The sequence below is a fragment of the Rhamphochromis sp. 'chilingali' genome (genome assembly GCF_963969265.1).
Source record: "Rhamphochromis sp. 'chilingali' genome assembly, chromosome: 2".
Classification (NCBI taxonomy): domain Eukaryota; kingdom Metazoa; phylum Chordata; class Actinopteri; order Cichliformes; family Cichlidae; genus Rhamphochromis; species Rhamphochromis sp. 'chilingali'.
In genome coordinates, this window is record NC_137930.1 from 7,592,986 (window position 1) to 7,615,087 (window position 22,102).

Genomic DNA, 22,102 nt, shown 5'->3' on the forward strand with positions numbered 1-22,102 from the left:
TTCTTAACATAATTGGTGATATAGGTTACAAGCAAGTCTGGCGCTGAACAGAAATTGTCGCGCTATGCTCCTTTGTTTATTGTGCATAAATAGTGAATTGTCCTGACACAGTATTGCGTTTCGCTTCTGTTATTATGGCACATTGACAAAAACATATACTTTTATTCACAGGATAAAACAGTTGCTTTGTATCACTAATTGTCCAGTGCGATTACAACATACAATATTATTGTCACTGCTACATTTCTGTAATGAACCAGAAATTATTTCCACTACTAATTAATTACCGTTGAGCTCAAAGGTTATATTAATAAACTGTTAACGAATGTGTATTTATGACGACGATTTGTGAGACTGGTAAACTTACCTTTGTTCGTACGATGGTCTTTCGTTCTACACGGTGCATTTCAAGGTCCTGCACCCATCCGTCGGTAAACTGTACCTGGGCTTGTTGCAGTGACCTGAAGTTACTAAACTTCATGAGTGTATGCACTCACTCCAAGAAGCGTATAATTATAAATCTGAGCGTGGTGAAAGTTGGGCAGCACGCTAACGTCTTTTGTCCACTCTGTGTGCTCGTAAGGGTCTGACCCTTTCACTCCTTTGATTTTTCCTTGTATCTTTTCTTTGTCTTTTCGTCGAGTCTGTCTTTGTACGGACCGGCATTGTTCTCCTTTTGTTTTATACATTCCTTTTTTTGTGCGGCAAAGAAAAAACAAGAAGGTATTGGAACCGGAGAATGAACGTTTAGCGGTGCTGCAAATGCTTGCATTTGATGCGGTACTTGGATTGTTTTGCCACTAGTTCCCGGCATGCAATGCGCGAAAATCACGTGATTGCTAAACAAGGGGGAGGGTAAATCCGTCTCCTCGGCTGTAATTGGTCCAGCCCAGAGTCGATCATGACCAATTACCCAATCCAACACCTTTCATTATATATACCCTTCCTAAAAAAAAAAAATCCATCGGCCCATAAAAACAAAAAAATCGCCAGCGGCCCACCGGGCAAATGCCCGGTATGCCCGATGGCCAGTCCAGCTATGCCTCCTGAGAATCTTCTCTGTGTTGGCAGAGAATTTCAGGAGGTTGTCAAAGATGGTTCCCAGGTATTTGTACTCCTCAACTACCTCCACTGGCTTCCCATGGATGGTGGTGGTGACTGAAGCAGCCAGATCCCTCTGCCTATACCGGAGAAGATCACCACCATCTCTTTGGTTTTGCTCACATTCAGTTCAAGTTTGGAGCTGTCACCACTCTACAAACTCCTGCAGAGCGGGCCCGTGGTGTTGTGAGGGGCCTGACAGCAGTGACAGCATATTTCATCAGCATATTTCTCAGTCATCCAGGTCATTGTGGTTTAAGGAGCTTGGAAAGAAAAAAGCGTATGGACTTAAGTCTTTAAGACTTAAGACTTTAAGTTGCTTGAAGACGTCTCACCTCTCATCCAAGAAGCTTCTTCAGTTCTAGCGTCACATGGTGGAGAGTCCCAGATTTAAGACCTGTGGGAGTATACCCCCAAGAGGGACATGGACCCCCTATTGATCCTCTACCTCTACCTAATCACACAAGCCAAAATGTGAATAGATGATCTATAATCCAGATCATTATAGATCTGGATAAATAGATCTATAAACCTATATATTCTATATAACCTATGTAGCATAATATGTATGCATTATATATTATATATTAATATATAATGCATATCAATATATAATATGCGTTATATATTGATTTCATAAATCAATTATAGTTCATAAACTGCTACGTCAGCAGCATTTTAAAGTCACCGATGGCCCAGATTTGAACTGCTTTTCCAGAGTATCAAGAGTCAAAAGAGAAACTAAGAGTGCTCTCATGTGTGTACTTTGTTCTACCAAATCTAATCAGTTGAGTTTATAAAGTCAGTGAACTTTTCTGTTGTTTCAGCATTTCACCTAGAATGTGGCGATAAGTAGCTAATTTGTCTGATATGAAATATTATCATAAGACCCTTATGAAAAGGACACCGAGGGAACAGTTTACCCTGCCCGGGATAGGGTTACCGGGGCCCCGCCCTGGAGCCAGGCCCGGGGAGGGTGCCCGAGGGCGAGCGTCTGGTGGCCGGGCCTTAGTCCATGGGGCCCGGCCGGGCACAGCCCGAAGAGGAGACATGGGCCCATCCTCCCGCAGGCCCACCACCCGCAGGAGGCGCCATAGGGGTCGGGTGCATTGTGTGCCGGGTGGCGGCCAGGAGCGGAGGCCCTGGCGGACTGACCCCCGGCTGCCAAGACTGGCAATAGGGACATGGAATGTCACCTCTCTGGTGGGGAAGGAGCCTGAGTTAGTGCGTGAGGTTGAGAGGTACCGGTTAGATATAGTCGGGCTCACCTCTACGCATGGCTTGGGCTCTGGAACCAGTCTCCTGGAGAGGGGCTGGACTCTGTCTCAGTCTGGAGTTGCCCCTGGTGAGAGGCGGCGGGCTGGGGTGGGTATTCTAATATCCCCTCGGCTTGCTGCCGGTACGTTGGGGTTTTTCCCAGGGGACGAGAGGGTTTGTTCCCTGGGCCTTAGGGTCGGGGAACGGGTCCTGACTGTCATCTGCGCTTATGCGCCGAGTGGCAGTTCAGAGTACCCAGCCTTCTTAGAGTCCCTGGGGGGGGGGGGGTGCTGGAGGGTGCTCCACCTGGAGACTCTGTTGTCCTGCTGGGAGACTTCAATGCTCACGTGGGTAACGACAGCGAGACCTGGAGGGGCGTGATTGGGAGGAACGGCCTCCCTGATCTGAACCCGAGCGGTGCTTTGTTATTGGACTTCTGTGCTAATCACAGTTTGGCCATAACGAACACCCTGTTCGAACATAAGAGTGTCCATAAGTGCACGTGGCACCAGGACGCTCTAGGCCGTAGGTCGATGATCGATTTTGTAATCGTATCAGCAGACCTGCGACCATATGTTCTGGACACTCGGGTAAAGAGAGGGGCTGAGCTGTCAACTGATCACCACCTGGTGGGGAGTTGGATCAGGTGGCGGGGGAGGACGCTGGACAGACCTGGTGCACCTAAACGCGTAGTGAGGGTGTGCTGGGAACGTCTAGCAGAGGCCCCAGTCCGCGAGATCTTCAACGCACACCTCCGGCAGAGCTTCAACAGCATTCCGAGGGAGACTGGGGACATTGAGTCCGAACGGACCATGTTCAGCGTCTCCATAGCCGAAGCTGCTGCATTGAGCTGCGGCCGCAAGGTGGTTGGTGCCTGCCGTGGTGGTAATCCCCGAACCAAATGGTGGACACCAGAGGTGAAGGGAGCCACCAGGCTGAAGAAGGAGTCCTATCGGGCTTGGTTAGCCTGTGGGACTCCGGAGGCAGCCGACAGGTATCGACAGGCCAAGCAGAATGCGGCTCGGGCAGTGGCTGAAGCAAAAACTCGGGTGTGGGAGGAGTTCGGAGAGGCCATGGAAAAAGACTTTCGGACTGCCTCGAAGAGATTCTGGCAAACCGTCAGACGTCTCAGGAGGGGAAAGCGGTGCTCTACCTGCACTGTGTATAGTGCTGGCGGAGCGCTGCTGACGTCGACTGAGAAAATTGTCAGGCGGTGGAAGGAATACTTCGAGGACCTCCTTAATCCCACTGACACGTCTTCCGAGGAGGAAGCAGAGTCTGGGGATGAGGGGAATGACCCGCCAATTTCCGGGGGCGAGGTCACTGAGGCAGTTAAACAACTCCTTGGTGGCAGAGCCCCTGGTGTTGATGAGGTCCGCCCCGAGTTCCTGAAGGCTCTGGACGTTGTAGGGCTGTCCTGGTTGACACGCCTCTGCAATGTTGCGTGGAGATCAGGGGCAGTACCTGTGGACTGGCAGACCGGGGTGGTGGTCCCCATCTTTAAGAAGGGGGACCGGAGGGTGTGTTCCAACTACAGGGGGATCACACTCCTCAGCCTCCCTGGGAAAGTCTATGCCAGGGTGCTGGAAAGGAGAGTTCGTCCGTTAGTCGAACCTCGGATACAGGAGGAACAATGCGGTTTTCGTCCTGGTCGCGGAACACTGGACCAGCTCTTTATCCTCTCCAGGATACTTGAGGGTGCATGGGAGTTTGCCCAACCAGTCTACATGTGTTTTGTGGACTTGGAGAAGGCATTCGACCGTGTCCCTCGGGGTGTCCTGTGGGAGGTGTTGCGGGAATATGGGGTGTCTGGCCCATTGCTACGGGCCATTCGATCCCTATACAACCGTTGCAAGAGCTTGGTTCGCATTGCCGGCAATAAGTCGGACTCGTTCCCGGTGGGTGATGGGCTCCGCCAGGGCTGCCCTTTGTCTCCGGTTCTGTTCATAATTTTTATGGACAGGATTTCTAGGCGCAGCCAAGTGGCGGAGGGCTTTCGCTTTGGTGGCCTCAGAATCTCATCTCTGATTTTTGCAGATGATGTGGTTCTGTTGGCTTCATCGGGTGAGGGCCTCCAGCTCGCACTGGAACGGTTCGCAGCCGAGTGTGAAGCAGCGGGAATGAGGATCAGCACCTCCAAATCTGAGGCCATGGTTCTCAGCCGGAAAAGGGTGGAGTGCCCACTCCGGGTCGGGGATGAGTTCCTGCCCCAAGTGGAGGAGTTCAAGTATCTCGGGGTCTTGTTCGCGAGTGATGGGAGAAGGGAGCCGGAGATCGACAGACGGATTGGGGCTGCAGCTGCAGTAATGCGGACGCTGCACCGGTCCGTCGTGGTGAAGAGGGAGCTGAGTGTAAAAGCGAAGCTCTCAATTTACCGGTCGATCTACATCCCTACCCTCACCTATGGCCACGAGCTGTGAGTAGTGACCGAAAGAACGAGATTGGGGATACAAGCGGCAGAAATGAGCTTCCTCCGAAGGGTGGCTGGCGTCTCCCTTAGAGACAGGGTGAGAAGTTCGGCCATCCGGGAGGGGCTCAGAGTAGAGCAGCTGCTGCTCCACATCGAAAGGAGCCAGCTGAGGTGGTTCGGGCATCTGACAAGGATGCCCCCTGGGCGCCTCCTGGGTGAGGTGTTCCAGGCATGTCCCACCGGGAGGAGGCCCCGGGGCAGACCCAGGACACGCTGGAGAGATTATATCTCTCGGCTGGCCTGGGAACGCCTTGGTATTCCCCCGGATAAGCTGGAGGAGGTGGCTGGGGAGAGGGAGGTCTGGGCCTCTTTGCTTAGGCTGCTGCCCCCGCGACCCGGCCCCGGATAAAGCGGATGAAGATGGATGGATGGATGAAATATTATCTTATGAAACAGTTAAGGTTGTCGTCAATTTGTGTAAATCTAAAGGGTCTAACTCATGATTTTGCGTCTTTAACTCAGTGTTTTTTGTTTGTGAACTTTTGAATCTTGGTTAATCATTGTTGTAGTATTCCTAGAGTGAATTATGTTTCCTAGTTTAGTTTTCTTACATTTATGTGTTTTCTGATTATTGCGCTTATCTCTGTGGTTTTGGTTTAGTTCCCTTAGTGTTTCCTGATTTATTTTCACAGCACCTTGTTTCATGTGCATCATATTTAGTTTTGCTTCCTTGGTCAGATTTGTTCCAGCTCCGTTTCCACCTGTTACCCATCCTCTCATTATCCTGTGTATTTAAGTCATCAGTCTTTCTCTGTTTCCTGTCATGTCATTGTCATCTGGCTTTGTATGCATGCTCCTTGTGCCTTAATGTTCCCTAGTACAGTGGGGCAAAAAAGTATTTAGTCAGCCACCGATTGTGCAAGTTCCCCCACCTAAAATGATGACAGAGGTCAGTAATTTGCACCAGAGGTACACTTCAACTGTGAGAGACAGAATGTGAAAAAAAAATCCATGAATCCACATGGTAGGATTTGTAAAGAATTTATTCGTAAATCAGGGTGGAAAATAAGTATTTGGTCAATAACAAAAATACAACTTAATACTTTGTAACATAACCTTTGTTGGCAATAACAGAGGTCAAACGTTTACTATAGGTCTTTACCAGGTTTGCACACACAGTAGCTGGTATTTTGGCCCATTCCTCCATGCAGATCTTCTCGAGAGCAGTGATGTTTTGGGGCTGTCGCCGAGCAACACGGACTTTCAACTCCCGCCACAGATTTTCTATGGGGTTGAGGTCTGGAGACTGGCTAGGCCACTCCAGGACTTTCAAATGCTTCTTACGGAGCCACTCCTTTGTTGCCCGGGCGGTGTGTTTTGGATCATTGTCATGTTGGAAGACCCAGCCTCGTTTCATCTTCAAAGTTCTCACTGATGGAAGGAGGTTTTGGCTCAAAATCTCACGATACATGGCCCCATTCATTCTGTCCTTAACACGGATCAGTCGTCCTGTCCCCTTGGCAGAAAAACAGCCCCATAGCATGATGTTTCCACCCCCATGCTTCACAGTAGGTATGGTGTTCTTGGGATGCAACTCAGTATTCTTCTTCCTCCAAACACGACGAGTTGAGTTTATACCAAAAAGTTCTACTTTGGTTTCATCTGACCACATGACATTCTCCCAATCCTCTGCTGCATCATCCATGTGCTCTCTGGCAAACTTCAGACGGGCCTGGACATGCACTGGCTTCAGCAGCGGTACACGTCTGGCACTGCGGGATTTGATTCCCTGCCGTTGTAGTGTGTTACTGATGGTGACCTTTGTTACTTTGGTCCCAGCTCTCTGCAGGTCATTCACCAGGTCCCCCCGTGTGGTTCTGGGATCTTTGCTCACCGTTCTCATGATCATTTTGACCCCACGGGATGAGATCTTGCGTGGAGCCCCAGATCGTGGGAGATTATCAGTGGTCTTGTATGTCTTCCATTTTCTGATGATTGCTCCCACAGTTGATTTTTTCACACCAAGCTGCTTGCCTATTGTAGATTCACTCTTCCCAGTCTGGTGCAGGTCTACAATACTTTTCCTGGTGTCCTTCGAAAGCTCTTTGGTCTTGGCCATGGCGGAGTTTGGAGTCTGACTGTTTGAGGCTGTGGACAGGTGTCTTTTATACAGATGATGAGTTCAAACAGGTGCCATTCATACAGGTAACGAGTGGGGGACAGAAAAGCTTCTTACAGAAGACGTTACAGGTCTGTGAGAGCCAGAGATTTTCCTTGTTTGAGGTGACCAAATACTTATTTTCCACCCTAATTTACGGATAAATTCTTTACAAATCCTACCATGTGAATTCATGGATTTTTTTTTCACATTCTGTCTCTCACAGTTGAAGTGTACCTCTGGTGCAAATTACTGACCTCTGTCATCATTTTAAGTGGGGGAACTTGCACAATCGGTGGCTGACTAAATACTTTTTTGCCCCACTGTATGTCCAAGTTACCATGTTTCTGAGTTTTCAGATCATGCCAAGGTGTTAAGTTTGGGAGTTTCAACTGTCAATAACGATGCCGTTTAAGTTTAGCAGCTGAGCAGCAGATTACGTTTAATTATGCCATCACTCTTTTTTCCTGCCCTGGACCTGGAAATCACAGGGACACATCGCACATCAATGCCTGTCTGTTGTGGCACCTCAAGTATTTCTTGCACAATTTCCTTTAAGCCTTTAGTCTAATAAGTTTCTATATTTATTTACAAAGCTTAATAGTGTTTGCAAAAAGACTAGCAAGAACAATGGCAGGTGGTTAGATCTATGGTTATTAGTAAAATAACTATTCAATGTTTCAATAAAGAAAAACTTGAATAAAATAGTGTGAGTCATCATGAAAATTCAGAGCCAACACGGTGCGTCTCTGAACAAATGCATTTTTTATAACTCATCTGTTTTGATGAAAAAATACAAAACTTTATCCTTGCAAGAATTAATCGATAACACTCCACCCAAGAAAGCAATGGGGATTGTCAAGGGGGTTATCGCAATTTTTATATAGGGTCTATGGTATTCACACAGCATCAAATCCAAGTAAACGAAAAGCTACCACTACACACAGCATCATACTGGTTATATGTGTCTGAGGTGGGAGCAAGAAAGTAAAAACAGGAAGAAAACACTTTGCAATCTAAGAGTGGAGTGACAGGAAACATGCTGCATTGCTTTACACTGAGCGAAGAAAAAATTCTAAGCAGAGCACAGGGTTAATACCAAGCATGGACTTAAAAGGTAGCGTGTGTCAGAAGGTCAATTGTCTTCCCGATACAGCACTTGTTTTGGTTTCAGTGGTTCTGGACCACACCACAGTGAAATTACAATTCCACTGCAACTTGTTGTGCAGCACCAAACTCTCCTTTTTTTTGAAAGATTTTCAAAGCACCACATCCACATCTGTGATAGAATTTTTCAACACAAGACCAAAACAATATAATTTAATAATTTTAAAAAAGGAATCTCTTGGAGAAATGACTCACAAAGAGTAAAGTTACAAAGCAAACTGTTCATTTCATTGTCTTTATTCATATATAAACTGCTTACTTTAAATACAGACTGAGTGATCAAAAATCGAACAAATGTATTTTTGGTGACTTGTGAATTTCCATATGAAGAGTCAAAAAGCTTCTGTGTTGCCGTGGGAGGAACACTCGCCATCTCCAAAGGTCTCTGCTGGATGTGGATGTGGATGGATGACAGGACAATAGAAAAAAAATCAAAGACAAGATGGTCAGAATAGCAAAGATGATGTGAAACAAAGAGTAACATGTAACACATACACTATCTGGGCCTGTAGTTATCAACCACCTCTGAAGTTGAAATGGGACTAAAAATACTATAAGCTCAGATATTTATGAGTCATGCTACGCCCACTCCCCACAGGGAGCTCTCATTTGAAAGAAAATGATGTTACTGTTTTACAATTTTCAGAGCAATAAGATGAAATTAATGACAATGTCTAGTAGGTTTTCCTCTGTGGTGCCAGTATGAAATCACATCTGAAATAATGGAGGCCCCGTTCCCTGATAATGACCTTGGAAGTTAAGAACATATTTTATTCTTGGGCACTTCTATGAAAACTCATAAAAACCTGCATGTTTCTCAAGGCAGCAATTACGTGCAAGTGCATAGAAATGCTAGAGGCATCTTAATGTTGGATCTGCAAAAAGAAATGTCATGTGTCATTTGACATGATCACAAGATGGCGGGCGTGATCACAGCAGGATTGGCGTCCTCGCGGTGGTGCGGTGATGTTTGGTGTTAAAACTCCAAACAATTTCAATTATAGACCTTGTTTGGGCAAATAAATAAACTAAGGTTGACATTTATAAGAGACGAAATGGCAAAGATGAAGAAAGTTGAAGAAGATCTGGAGGAGATTAAACATTCACTTAACTCGCTGACGTCGGAAATTGAAAAAGTAAATAAGCAACAAGGAATATTAATGTCGATGATGGACCAAATCAAAGAACTAAAAAACCTGATTAAGGAGAAAGACAAGACAATCCAGTTTTTGGAAAGGAAGGTGGACGATCTAGAACAGCAGGCTCGACTTGAGGAAGTGATTATTACGGGTCTGGAAACTAAACACAGGAGTTATGCGAGAGTCACCGAGTCTGGGACCGGCGTAAAAAGAGGAGAAGACGAGCCCCCGATGGAGGAGCTACAGTCGTTGGAACGGCAGGTTGTGGAATTCTTTTCGAATAAAAAACTTCCCCTGCATAGTAATAATATATCTGCATGCTATACCCTTCCTATAAGGCACACTAATGCTCCTCCAGCAATTGTAGTGAGATTTGTAAACCGTAAACACAAAGTTGATTTGCTGAGGCGGTCCAGCCTTTTGAGAGGAAGCGGAGTATATTTGAATGAACATCTTACAAAAAGAAATGCAGATATTGCTAGACAAGCTCGCATTTTACGGAAGGAGCAAAAGATTCAAGCAACCTGGACCAGGAACTGTAAGGTGATGATCAAACTGAATGGAACGCCAGAAGAAGCCAAGGTTATAACGATTAAGGATCTTGAGGAATTGGACATTTATACGAGATGACATTATCAAGATAGGCAAACGGCTACGACCAATCATGGCTATGAGCCTAAAAACAATTAGTTCATCCTTTACAAGAACAGATGCTACTTCGGGTGGAAAAGGACAAAAGGAAATTGTAAATTGTACATAGAGATCAACGGACTTTAAAATTTGTCGATAAATGAATGTGCGATTGCTAAGGATCCCTTTCTTTTTTTCTTTTTTTTTTGAGGGTAATATGTAGCCCAGCTAGAAAAAAAGAGCAGTGGAAAGTAGTTTTTTTTCGTGTATAATGTAAACAATTTAGTCATTTCTTTTTTCTTTTATGTTTAAAGGAAGATGTGGACAAATAAGATTATCTGTTGTCATTTAACTTGGCCAATCAGCAATGAGCTCCCAGTGACCCTTGCTGTTGACCTTGATCACATGATTTCCTGTGTTGCCATTTTGTTCCTGTTCATACAATGCCATGTGCCAGAGAAACTAATGTTCCCGAAGTCGAATCGCTAGGAGTTAAAAGCAAGTCTGCTGCAGTTGATTTTGGTTGTTCAGAGTTTCACCCTGTCAACGGTCAGGTTTTTTTGTTATCTGGTAAAAGGATGACTCGACAGATGGACCCAGTCTGAAGCAAGCCCCGTCGAGGAGCAGTGATTCCACAGTTCCAGTTAACTGGATGGCGAGCCAACCAGAAATTGAATAGGATTTGCCAAGGTTTTATTGAAGCCAAAGTTTCGTTCCCATTGAAGCTTCAGATACCTGCAGGACTACAAACTTTCTTCCTTCATCGGAGTGTGGTAGGACAAACATTAAACAAACTGAACGGGCCCCAACGATCCATCAGTGACCAGACATTATCCACTCATACAATTGACTCAGAGAAAGCTGTATGCGCGCACTTTTATTTAGTTTGTTATTTTGGGGGAAATATTTTGTATTTTATTTTATTGCTTTCATTACATTGTTGCAGCTGCTGTGTGTCAAATATAACAAATTTGTGAACAGTCTATTGTGATGTGGTCTCTCCTTATTGGTGTTTATACCTTGGGCTCCTGCCGATCCTAGATCTTCTGCTACTGGCTAGTGGAGTTCGGTCATTCTTAATGATAAGTCGTAAGTCCGGTTACAAATAGATAGTTTTAGAATAATTATGCATAATGCTTGACGACTCAGATCATAAATCATATGATTTTTAAGTAGGTATTGACCCTGAAAGGAATGTGCTTAATACAATTAATGTCACATGTGACTATTATACAGAGGAGCAATTCAAGGATACGGTTGAAATAGTTAATACATTTTCTTTAACTCATATTAATTGCAGAAGTCTTTATAGAAGTTTTGCTTCGATTAAAGATTTCCTGTATAGTCTGAGAGGCAGGTTTCAAATAATTGCTCTGTCTGAAACATGGTTAGATGAGAAGAGGGGTTGTCATTTCTGTATCGAAGGGTACGATTTATACTTTGTAAATAGAATTAAGAAAAAGGCAGGAAGAATGGCACTTTTTCTTAATTGTGATTTGAAATGTAAAAAAGTTGAATGTGTGTCTGTGGCTATAGATGATTTAATGGAATCTGTAACAGTGGAATTGGATATAGAAAGAAGTAGTAATATAATTGTAACGTGTATATATAGGAAACCGGGGTCACAGATTGAGTTATTTACAGAGGCAGTAGAAGACTAATTGAGTAAAGCTAAGGGAAATAAGACTATGTTTGTGTGGTGATTAGAATATTGATCTTTGTAAAGAGGCAAATGATAAGGCTGCGTTAGATTTTTTTGAATTATTACTTGGTAAAGGATTTTATCCTTTAATTATAAAGCCGAGTAGAATAACAGATAAATCAGAAACACTAATTGATCATATTTTCATTAATAGCTTGGAGAGTAATATTATGAGTGGCCTCATCATAAATGATATAAGTGATCATCTACCAGTCTTTTTTACTTTTGATTTAAATATGAAAAGAAAGGAAGAAGTTGGTTTCGTGAGTCATAGAAGGTTAAGAAATAACGAGGCAATCAACAAGTTTAGACAAGATCTCATGGAAGTGGACTGGAAGGAAGTTTATGTTAATGAGGTCAACGTTGCATATGGAGCTTTTTTAAATACTTATTTGGCCTTGTATGATAAACATTGTCCATTGGTATCATTTAAGTATAAGAAAAAGAATAAGAATTTGAAACCTTGGATAACTAAGGGTCTTGCAAATGCATGTAAAAAGAAAAATAATTTATATAGGGATTATATAACACAGAGAACTAAGAATGCGGAAATTAAATATAAAGTTTATAAAAATAAGTTGGTATTAATATTGAGGAAAGCTAAGAAAGACTACTATAATAAACTTTTTCAGGAAAACAAGAATAATATTAAGGGCATTTGGAATATTTTTAAAGAAGTATTGGGTAACAAGAACACAGCCTTAGATCGACCTAATTATTTCATTAAGAATAATCAAGTTGTCGAAGACGAGACTGAAATAGTAAACTAATTCAATTCCATCCATCCATCCATTCGCTTCCACTTATCCTTTTCAGGGTCGCGGGGGGCGCTGGAGCCTATCCCAGCTGTCATAGGGCGAGAGGCGGGGTACACCCTGGACAGGTCGCCAGTCTGTCGCAGGGCCAACACACAGGGACAGACAACCATTTGCACTCACATTCATTCGCACATTCACACCTAGTGACAATTTGGATTATCCAATTAACCTATCCCCACAATTCACTTCTTTTTTTGTAAATGTTGGACCCACTTTAGCAAATTTAATTAGAAAAAATGACGATCCAGAATATGAGGAAGCCTGGAAAGGAGAAAGTAGAGTGTTTAATTCTATATTCTTGGCTGATACTTCCATAAAAGAAATAGTAGCAATTGTAGAAAATTGTAAAACTAAAAAAAATCTACTGACTGTGATGGTATAGACATGGTTGTAATTAAAAAGACTTTAGATTGTATAAGTATTCCTCTTTGCTATATTTTTAATCTTTCGTTACAATCAGGAGTATTTCCTGATCGAATGAAAGTGGCAAAAGTGATACCCTTATATAAATCAGGAGATAAGCATAGTTTTAACAATTATAGGCCAGTGTCTCTTTTTTCAGTTTTCAAAAGTGCTTGAAAAACTTTTTGCGCAAAGACTTGATAGTTTTATTGAAAAATATCAACTAATAAATGAAAATCAATTTGGATTTCGTAAAAATAGATCAACGGCATTAGCATTGTTGACTTTCATTGACGATTCATCTGCAACCAATAATAATAAATATAAAGTGGGGGTATTTGTTGATTTAAAAAAAGCTTTTGATACATTACAACATTCTATTTTGATTTCTAAAGTGTATAATTATGGTGTGAGAGGAGTGGCATTGAATTGGTTAAGGAGTTATTTAGAAAATAGGTCGCAATATGTACATTATCTCGGTAACACCTCTGAAAGATTGAAGATTGTATGTGGCGTTCCTCAAGGTTCTATTTTGGGACCTAAACTTTTTAATTTATACATTAATGATATCTGTGACGTATCAAAAAGGTTAAATTTTATTTTATTTGCAGATGACACAAATTTTTATTGCTCTGGAGAGAATTTGAAAGATTTGGTTGAAATTATGATTTCTGAGATGTTAAGATTAAAAATATGGTTTGATGTAAATAAATTATCTTTGAATCTGACAAAAACGAAATTCATGATATTCGGCGGAAGAAGTTATTATGTCCATTGATGGAGAATTGATTGAAAGAGTTACTGATTTTCGCTTTTTGGGTGTAATAGTACATGAAAATTTGACGTGGAAATCGCATATTGAGTATATTAGAAAGAAGATGGTTAAAAACATTTATATTCTGGGAAATGTAAGAGATTTATTAGACTATAAAACAATGCGCATTTTATATTTTTCATTGTTTTTCTCATATTTTAGTTACTGTATTGAAGTCTGGGGGAATACATATGAGAATACTATAAAACCTCTAAACTTATTACAGAAGAAAGTGATACGAATGATTCATAATGTTAATTATAGAGAACATACAAATAAATTATTTAAAAATCGAAATTATTAAAATTAGGAGATTTAGTGAAATTACGGACACTATTAATTATGTTTAAGGCTAAAAATAATATTTTGCCCTTTAAGTTACAAAGAGTATTTTTATTGTGTTCAGGGGGAGAAGATAGCAGAAGGAAATTTTATTTTAAGCATCAGTTAGCTAGGACTACACAAAGATTAATGAGTCCAACGGTTAGGGGTATACGACTGTGGAACTCTCTTCATTATAATTTAAAGAATTGTATAAATTTACATTGTTTTAAAAAGTGTTACATGCTTAAAACGATAACTCAATATGAAGAATGTGAATGAAATTGGAGTTCATTGAAAAAGGATCCATTATAATTTTTTGTTTTATTTATTTTAATTTTATTTTTCTCCTTGTTACTATGTGGAGTGGTATATTCTGATTGTAAATTTGTTGTTTGGTTTGAGTTAGGACTGGAGATAAATGTTAATCTTAGTTTGTTCCCTGATTTTTGGTGCCCACTTGTAATATAAGTTGGATTGTAGATAGGGGGCAGGGTTTAATAAGAGTATTTTCTTCTTCCTGCTCCTTTTCACACATGGTTGTAGTGCTTTATTGATAGAAAGTGTGGTTGGTTTGTTTGAACTGTTGTACCAAGTGTGAAATAAATAAATAAATGAAAAAAATGAAATGAAATGTAAAGCGCTTTGAGGGCCCCGAAAAGCGCTATATAAATGCAATCCCTTATGTTTGTCATCTTGGCCCCTGACACAGTTGCACACTGACACCTACTAAAAAGGTATTTAGCAGCTGTCAGCAGGTGTAATGGTTGCCACATTTACCATTTTAGGGCTAGATTTACTAACCAACTGCGGCACCACAAACGGGTCTAAAAGAAGTATTGACAGTATTTACAAAGATAGCACAGTGACAACACAGCACAAAATGTACTGCTAGTTACGCTATTATTGCTCAGTGGTGCATTTTCAATAAAAAATGTGACCTGCTGTTTCGTTAAAAACCTTCCTTGAAGAAAATTGGTCTTGAGGTTTGCTGGTAAACATTGTAGCATTTTCTTAATTAGCAGAAGTTGAAGAAGTTAGAAGTTGTCTGTGTTTGTGCATGTAGCAATACAGTTTATGCACGCAGCATTCACTATTATACAAATTTGGCAACTTGTGGCTCCATAAATCAAGATCATGAGCACCAACCACTGTTAAGAAGGCTTTGCTTTGACCAAGTCCATCTTGTATTTACAGTCTGTGTTGTTAAAAAGTAAGGTTTTGTTACATATGCATTGCTCAGAAGCTCCACCTGCTTGCTGTTCAAATCTTTTGGTTGTAAGGTGTTTACAGTCGGCTGTCTGTAAGAAAAACTAACTCAGCTTCTTAACTGAAGGGTTGCACCAAGTCCAAGTATGAGACTAAAAACAGGATTATTTTGAACTGTGAATCACAAAAAACTACTTTCAGAAAATAAAATATAAGAAAATAAAATGACATTTCAAATAAGCATAACAGAACCGCTTTAAAAAGGTTTCTACGATGGATTTGACTAACATGCATGTGGAAAAAAATGGCTCTGATATCAAAACAATGTGATGCAACTACTGTTTACTATTTCAAATGTTCCCCCAGTTCCTACATGTAGCTGTCCATCTACACACCTGAGACTGCCGCACATCTGCTTCAGTCAGTCTCCTTTTTCAGGTATTTCTTCATGAGTGAAGCCACGTCTCCCCCCTCGCTGCCCTCTGCTTCCAATCTCTCACCCTGCGGCCTCTCAAACCTGCGTCTTGGCCCACCACCCTGGGAGCTTCGTCCTGATCCACCTGAGCTAGAGGACTCCGATTCAGAGCTTTTCCTGCTGTGGCTCGAGGGAGGCAGCTCTCCAAAGTGGACGCTTAGTGCTCTCCTACCTCCTCTGACTGAGCTGGCCAGGCTGCTGGTTGACTGAGCTCTCCTGATTGCAGGCAAGATGTCTGAGGCCGCGTCGTCACGGTCCAAAGGCAGACGCCGATTTTGGAAGACCATGGGTTCTGAACCTAGGGATCCTTCACCTACGTCCTCTGGAATGAGGCTCCCCACCATGCACTGCCGTGCTGCCAGAGGGGAGCGCTGGATGGGAGTTGTGACAGAGTGCAGCGACTTCTCTTCCTCTGGGATGGAGACGGAAGGAGCATGATGACGAGCAGCAAGTGAGGAGAGGTGCGGCAATGAGGGAAGCGATGAGAGAGAATCACCTGAGTTAAAGCGAGAGACTTTGCCTCCAGCTGCAGAGAGAGTTTTGGTAGAACGTGGCAGGAGTGGGGAGGATGGTTTCAGGATGCTGGGACCAGGTCTGGGCTCCTGGACATCTTCTGGACTGAGAGAGAGGGCCGAGGCTCTCCGTCTGAGAGTCGATGCGCCGGTTGTTTGATAAATTGCCAAAGAGACAGTACTGCCAGTTTCATCTCCTGCATCACCACCAGCTCTGCGTTTACGAAGTCCTTCCAACAATTCAGACAGAGCTGTGGAGGATGGGGCTCGACCAAGAGATCTGCTAGCAACGCCTCCAGCCTCAGAGCCCTCATCATCAGGATTCACACAAGAACTAGAGAGTGATAAAAGAAGCAGTTTAAACCACAAACCAGCCCATATGTTTGGCTAACATACACAGACATCTAGGGCTAGAACTAAATATTGTCTCATTTCATCTATTGGGTGTTTATTATCAAAAACATTCTCTGTCCAACTAAACAGCCTAAACAGGGCTGAGCATTATATCAAATCAATTTGATCCATTCAACATTTTTGCTTTTTGAAAAACTCTGAGCACAACATGAAAGCATTAAGCTGAATGTCCACACATCATCTTTGTGATTCTGAAGAATTCAAATATTTTCTGTGGTAGAGCACAAATCAGGAGATTTCAAAGGTACTTTTTGTAATTGACCAAAACTGTAAGAAACAATATATTTGATTGAAATGTTACTTCATAAGACGTGCAGTTAGTGGGGATAGGTTAATTGGAAACCCTAAATTGCTCATAGGTGTGAATGAGAGTGCGAATGGTTGTCTATGTCCAGGGTGTACCCTGCCTCTCGCTTTAAGACAGCTGGGATAGGCTCCAGACAACCACCAGCACTCTTCAGTGGGAGAAACATTTCCTCATTCATCCAAGTGACTTCAACTTTTTGGGATTTACTTACTTGAATGATGGAGCATGCAGTAGTTAGACAGTAGTTAATAGTAGTGTCACACAGTACTTGAAACACTTATCGTAGCTAGTTAGCTCATCAAAATCAAGCTAAGTGATTTATCATTGCAGCTTGAAGTACCTTGTGTTAGCAGACTTACTGTAAGCTGTAGGTGCTGATGGTGTCAGCAACAGACTGACGGCCCCCCTGGCTGCTGTGAAGTGAGCTTCCACCGCGGGAGCCTCCTCTAGACACTCCTGACCATGTGTGAATGCCTTCTCCCCCAACAGAGCCGACACTGGACACAGAGTCACTGCAGGACCAAAGCAAACCTCAGAAATCTGCTACAGCCAAATTGAATGAAATTAGATCTTTACCTTTTCAGCTGCTATAAACATGCAAGCACAATAAAAAAGGAAATATGCGACTGCAGCTCCATAAACAGCTGATGATTCCACTGTAAGCCAAGATAGCATTACAGCAGGGGTGGAGCAGCAAGTAATGACTCATAAGATTGGCACACTGCAAACTTTCATGGCGCACTTTATCACAGGACTGTTTTTTGCTTACATGCTTACAAAAGGAAATGAAAAATACTTATTGGTCTATGGTAAAAACATGCTCTAAGGCATGCCATCAGTTAAGTTAGTGTCCTGTGGATTTTGGATGTTAGTAGTCATGTACAAAACCCTTCTGTCATGGCCTTGAGTCAGAGACCCAAAGTTTATGTTTTGGACATTCAGCAATATTCTAAAGTTAACTCCCTGGTTTTGGTTCGTATTGTTGTGATCCTTTCCTGTGTGGTATTTGTCATGGTCTTGGGTCAGTGACCCAGTGTTTTTTTTTTCTTGTTTTTATTTATATTTTTTTATTTAGTATTATTCATGGTTCTGTTTTTGCTTCCCCTGTGTCCTTGTTCCTTGGATAGTCTGTCATGTCTCTCGTGCATGTTAAGTTCTGTCTCCGTGTTTATTAATTTGTTCCCCTGTCGTGTCTCACGCGCCGTCTTGCTCCTCCTGTGTTCCTTGTCTTCAGTCAGGCCACATCTTAGTATGTGTCTCTTGCTTCCTGTTTTAGTTTGATAGTCCGTTGTCCTGTGTTCAGTGTATTCAGTTTTGATTCCTCTCTGTCTGATTAGTCCCAGCTGTCTTCTCACCCGTTTCCCATCCCGTGGTTATCCTGTGTGTGTGTATTTAAGTCTTCAGTTTTGCCCTGTTTATTCTGGTGTTCTCCACCTTGGCTGTGTTTTTCTCGTGTGTTTTCCATGTTCCCTAGTTATGTCTAGTTGTGAGTTTCCAGTGAGTTGCCAGTTTCTTAGTACTAGTTTATCTTTTGTTTCTTTTTGTGTTTCTTTGTACTTTGATTTTTAGTTCGCTTTCTCAGCTAAATAAAAAAAAGTCCGTTTTGGAGTCCTGTGTTTCAGTCCTACCGTTGCCTGCCAATGAGCCCAACATGACACTTTCATATCTCAATCGCCTTGAAGGATAACTAAATACTTTTGACTATTATAAGTATCAATAACAATACTATACTCACCAAATGTAACGTACGGTTACATTGTAACCTTGGTTCTCTGAGTGAGAGACTATCTCTCCACTCCATTACATATTCCATATGTATGGGGTATGATACATAGAAGTATGGATACTTCTTGAAGACACTCCGGCTAGCCGGGCCACGCCCCACAGATTACATGTAAAGCAAGCTGTGCAGGCGTGAAACCAGTGATAGTTTGATAAGATAAGATAACCTTTATTAGTCCCACACGTGGGAAATTTGTCAGAATGCTTCTCCGAGCGGCCTACAAAAATAGAAGAATCTGAAGAAAGCGTGTTGCTAGGACTGATCGGAGGCAAATTTAATTTCAAAAGACTACCCAACCCTTCATAAAAGTGTGATTTTGTGCAAACTGTGCAAAAAGGAGTTTGCATACCACCAAAGCACCTCAACCTTACCATCTAAATGCAAAACATGTTGCAGCGAGCACGGAAACTGTGGGAGCTGTTAGCACTAGCAGTCCCAGTTCGAGTACCAACAAAAGGTGTCGGCCCAACCTAAGTTTAGACTGAAGACCAGAGGCGATTGTGCCTTTGCTTCAGCTGCACCCAACCTTTGGAATAGCCTTCCTGCTTCTATTCGTGCCACAGACTCTATCCAATCCTTTAAATCAAGATTGAAAGCATACTTATTTAACCTGGCTTTTCTGACCAGTTAATACCCTTTTTAAACTTTTTATTAAATGTATTATTTTATTATTAATTTTACTGCTGTTTTTATCTTCTTAGTAGATATTTTGTATTCACGATCTGACCTTCCTCCTGTATTGAGGTTTGATACCTATTCTACTTAACTCTTCCGGTCTATTAGTGCCTCCATTCTGCCTGTGCTAGTGCCCGATCTGTACTCTGTTATTGACTTATGTTGTTTCTCCATATTACTGTGAAGCACTTTGGTGTGCCTTCGGGTTTTAAAATGTGCTATATAAATAAAACTATATTGGATTGGATTCTGTTAGTAATCATCAGAAACTATTCCAAAAACTGCGCTGAGTAGTTTCTCTCTTTTGCAAAAGAATGGGGAATTCAACAAAAGGTAACCACAATTGGGACAGACAGTGCACGAACCATGGTGGCTGCAGCACCTCCCATTCCATCACATGCTTTGTGTTGCTCACATATTGCAAACAACCCTCACTGTTAGCCCTGCTGATAGTGGTTTTAGTGATGCATTAGCAAAATGTTGCAAGATAGTGGGTCACTTTAAACACAGCCCTGCTGATACAGAGGAATTACACCAGGAGGAAACAAGACTTGGGCAACAGAAAGAACCACTCATACAACATGTTTCCACAGGGTGGAATTAAATGCTGGATATGTTTTTTCATCTACTAAAGAATCAAGAGGCTGTTTTTGCTGCTTTAGACAAACAAAAGCACAAGCTAGTCATTTTAACTCCATCAGAGCTGGTAAAACTCCAAAAGCTGGTGACTATCCTTGAGCCATGCAGGTAAATAAAACTATTTTTTAACTTATTGTTACTGTTTCTTCAAAAAGCTCTATAGTTGACAGTTATTGTGTAGATTAAAAAATACTTTCTTGAACTGTCTACTACAGGTTTGTGACTCAGCTTCTTGGAGGTGAGACATATGTCTCATATTCAATTGTTTTAACTTCTTTCTGCCACCTGCATCACACCATGGAGGTCTCTGATGATGACTCAAACTACATGGTGACTGCCTTCACAAAGGACCTATCCCAACGTGTAGCTACACTCAACCACCAGTGGCTCAAGACAGCTACTGTGCTTGACCCACGCTTTAAGAATTTAAAGTGTCTTGCAAGGGGAGAGCGAGAAGAGGTTTGGACCAGCCTTGAGGCCCTGTTGCAGGAACAGTGTAAAGATGCCACCACAAAGGCGCCAGTAAAGACAAAGAGCCTTCTCTTGTCTTCATTGGCTTCAGATTCTGATTCAGATGAGGAAGCCCTGTGTAACAGGGGCCCTGAGTTTGTACAGAGCAGAACCCACCATCAGCGAGCAAACTGCAGTTGTGGTCCAGCCGAGCAGGCACCCACCCACAACTGTCTGTCCTGGCCCGCAAGTATTAAATTAGTCCTGCCACTTCTGTCCCATGTGACAGACTGTTATCACTTGCAGGTCACATAGTAACATAGTAACAAAAAAAGAGAGCTGCCTTGAGCTCTGAAAATGTGAACAGGCTAGTTTGTCTAAGTAACTGGCTGAAAGAGATGGACAATAAATAAGCATGGAGGTATTGTGAGTCCAATGGGTTTGTTATTTTTTGCACTAAAATGTTCCATGATCACATTGTTTTAGCCTAATGTACAAAATAATTTTGGCTAAGGTTACTCAGAGTTTAAAGGTGAAGCTGGTCAAATGACCTTTTATCTTTCTGCCTTATTTTTCTAACAAGAAAAACTGCACTTTATGTAGACTTTTTATTATTTTTATTTAAAGACAATACCATTCTGAAAATGTACTTAAAGTACTTAAAATAGCACTTTATTTTGAAGTCTTCCCCCCCCCCCCCCCGAATGATGGCTACTGCTGATGGGCACCCAGAACCTGCTCCGGGAAAGAGGGGCTGGCTGCCATGTTCAAGCGGGAAAACCACATGAAGGTGGCAGTTGGGGACCATGTCACTGCCGCACAAATGGCAGAGAGGGAGGCACCCCTCCACCCTCACTGGTTGAGTGGGCCCGCACACCTGAGGGGAGAGGAACTTCTACTGAGGCATAAACCTGCTGGATTGCCTGTACCTCACAGTGGGACAACTGGGACTTGGACAGGGGCCTGCCCGAGATCCCGGGATGCAAAGAAATGAACAGTTGGTCCATTGCCGAATCGGCCGGGTACATGTGATGTACAGCGCTAGAGTTCAAATCATTTTAGAGGCAGCAGATGCTGAGCTGCCTCTCGGTCCAAGCCTTCCATCGGAACTGAGTGCAGCTTAACCGACTGGGAGAGGTGGAAGTCCATTTTCCAGTCATGGATTGGCCTTCCCAGAACACAGATCTCAACATTATTAAAGCAACGTAGGATTATCTCAACAGAGAATGGACAAAAGGAAGCCAAAATCCAAACAACCACTTTAAATATCCTTCAAGATGTCTGGAAAACTATTCCTCAAGATATCTTAAACAAAGTAGTGAAAGCTGCCTAAGAGAGTTGTACAATTGTTCAAACTCTGTCTTTTCCTTACATGCTTTACTTTCACGTCTCTTTCAATACACAGCTAATACACAGCTTTTGTAAACTAGGGGACAGGTCCTTGAGCTCGAGTCCTCTATCAGAGCCTATGACTCAATGCCTTGCACAAGGATTCGGGAATGTTGTATGATATTAACAGGACCCTAAGAGCCTCGTTTAGGAATCCAATGGAGGTGAAGGAAAACACAAGAGGCAAACTTCAAGCCAAATGCACAAGTCATAATCAAGTGAGGGGTTCACCAAGGAGATGCTCTGTCCCCATTGCAACCCCCTCAGCCAGATCATTAACAAGACTGGCTATGTATACTGACTATGAAATACAGCAATCATTAGCCTACT

At 42.6% G+C, this 22,102-nt stretch overlaps 1 protein-coding gene across 10 annotated transcripts in view; it reads right to left on the bottom strand.

Moving 5' to 3' along the window:
• The window catches only part of myo18b (myosin XVIIIB), a 96,470-nt gene that overhangs the window by 12,764 nt on the left and 61,604 nt on the right, over positions 1-22,102 (bottom strand). For 3 of the 10 annotated variants that reach the window (XM_080865694.1, XM_080865695.1, XM_080865699.1), the window contains 3 exons: positions 17,196-17,348; positions 15,524-16,449; positions 7,738-8,478 (listed from right to left, as the gene is read on the bottom strand). In XM_080865694.1, the coding sequence (XP_080721820.1) occupies positions 15,546-16,449; positions 17,196-17,348 (1,057 nt within the window). In that variant the 3' untranslated portion in view covers positions 7,738-8,478; positions 15,524-15,545. Of the gene's footprint in view, positions 1-7,736; positions 8,482-15,523; positions 16,450-17,195; positions 17,349-22,102 lie in introns of those variants that run through there. The other 7 variants (XR_013969764.1, XM_080865698.1, XM_080865697.1 and 4 more) reach the window with 5 other exon arrangements.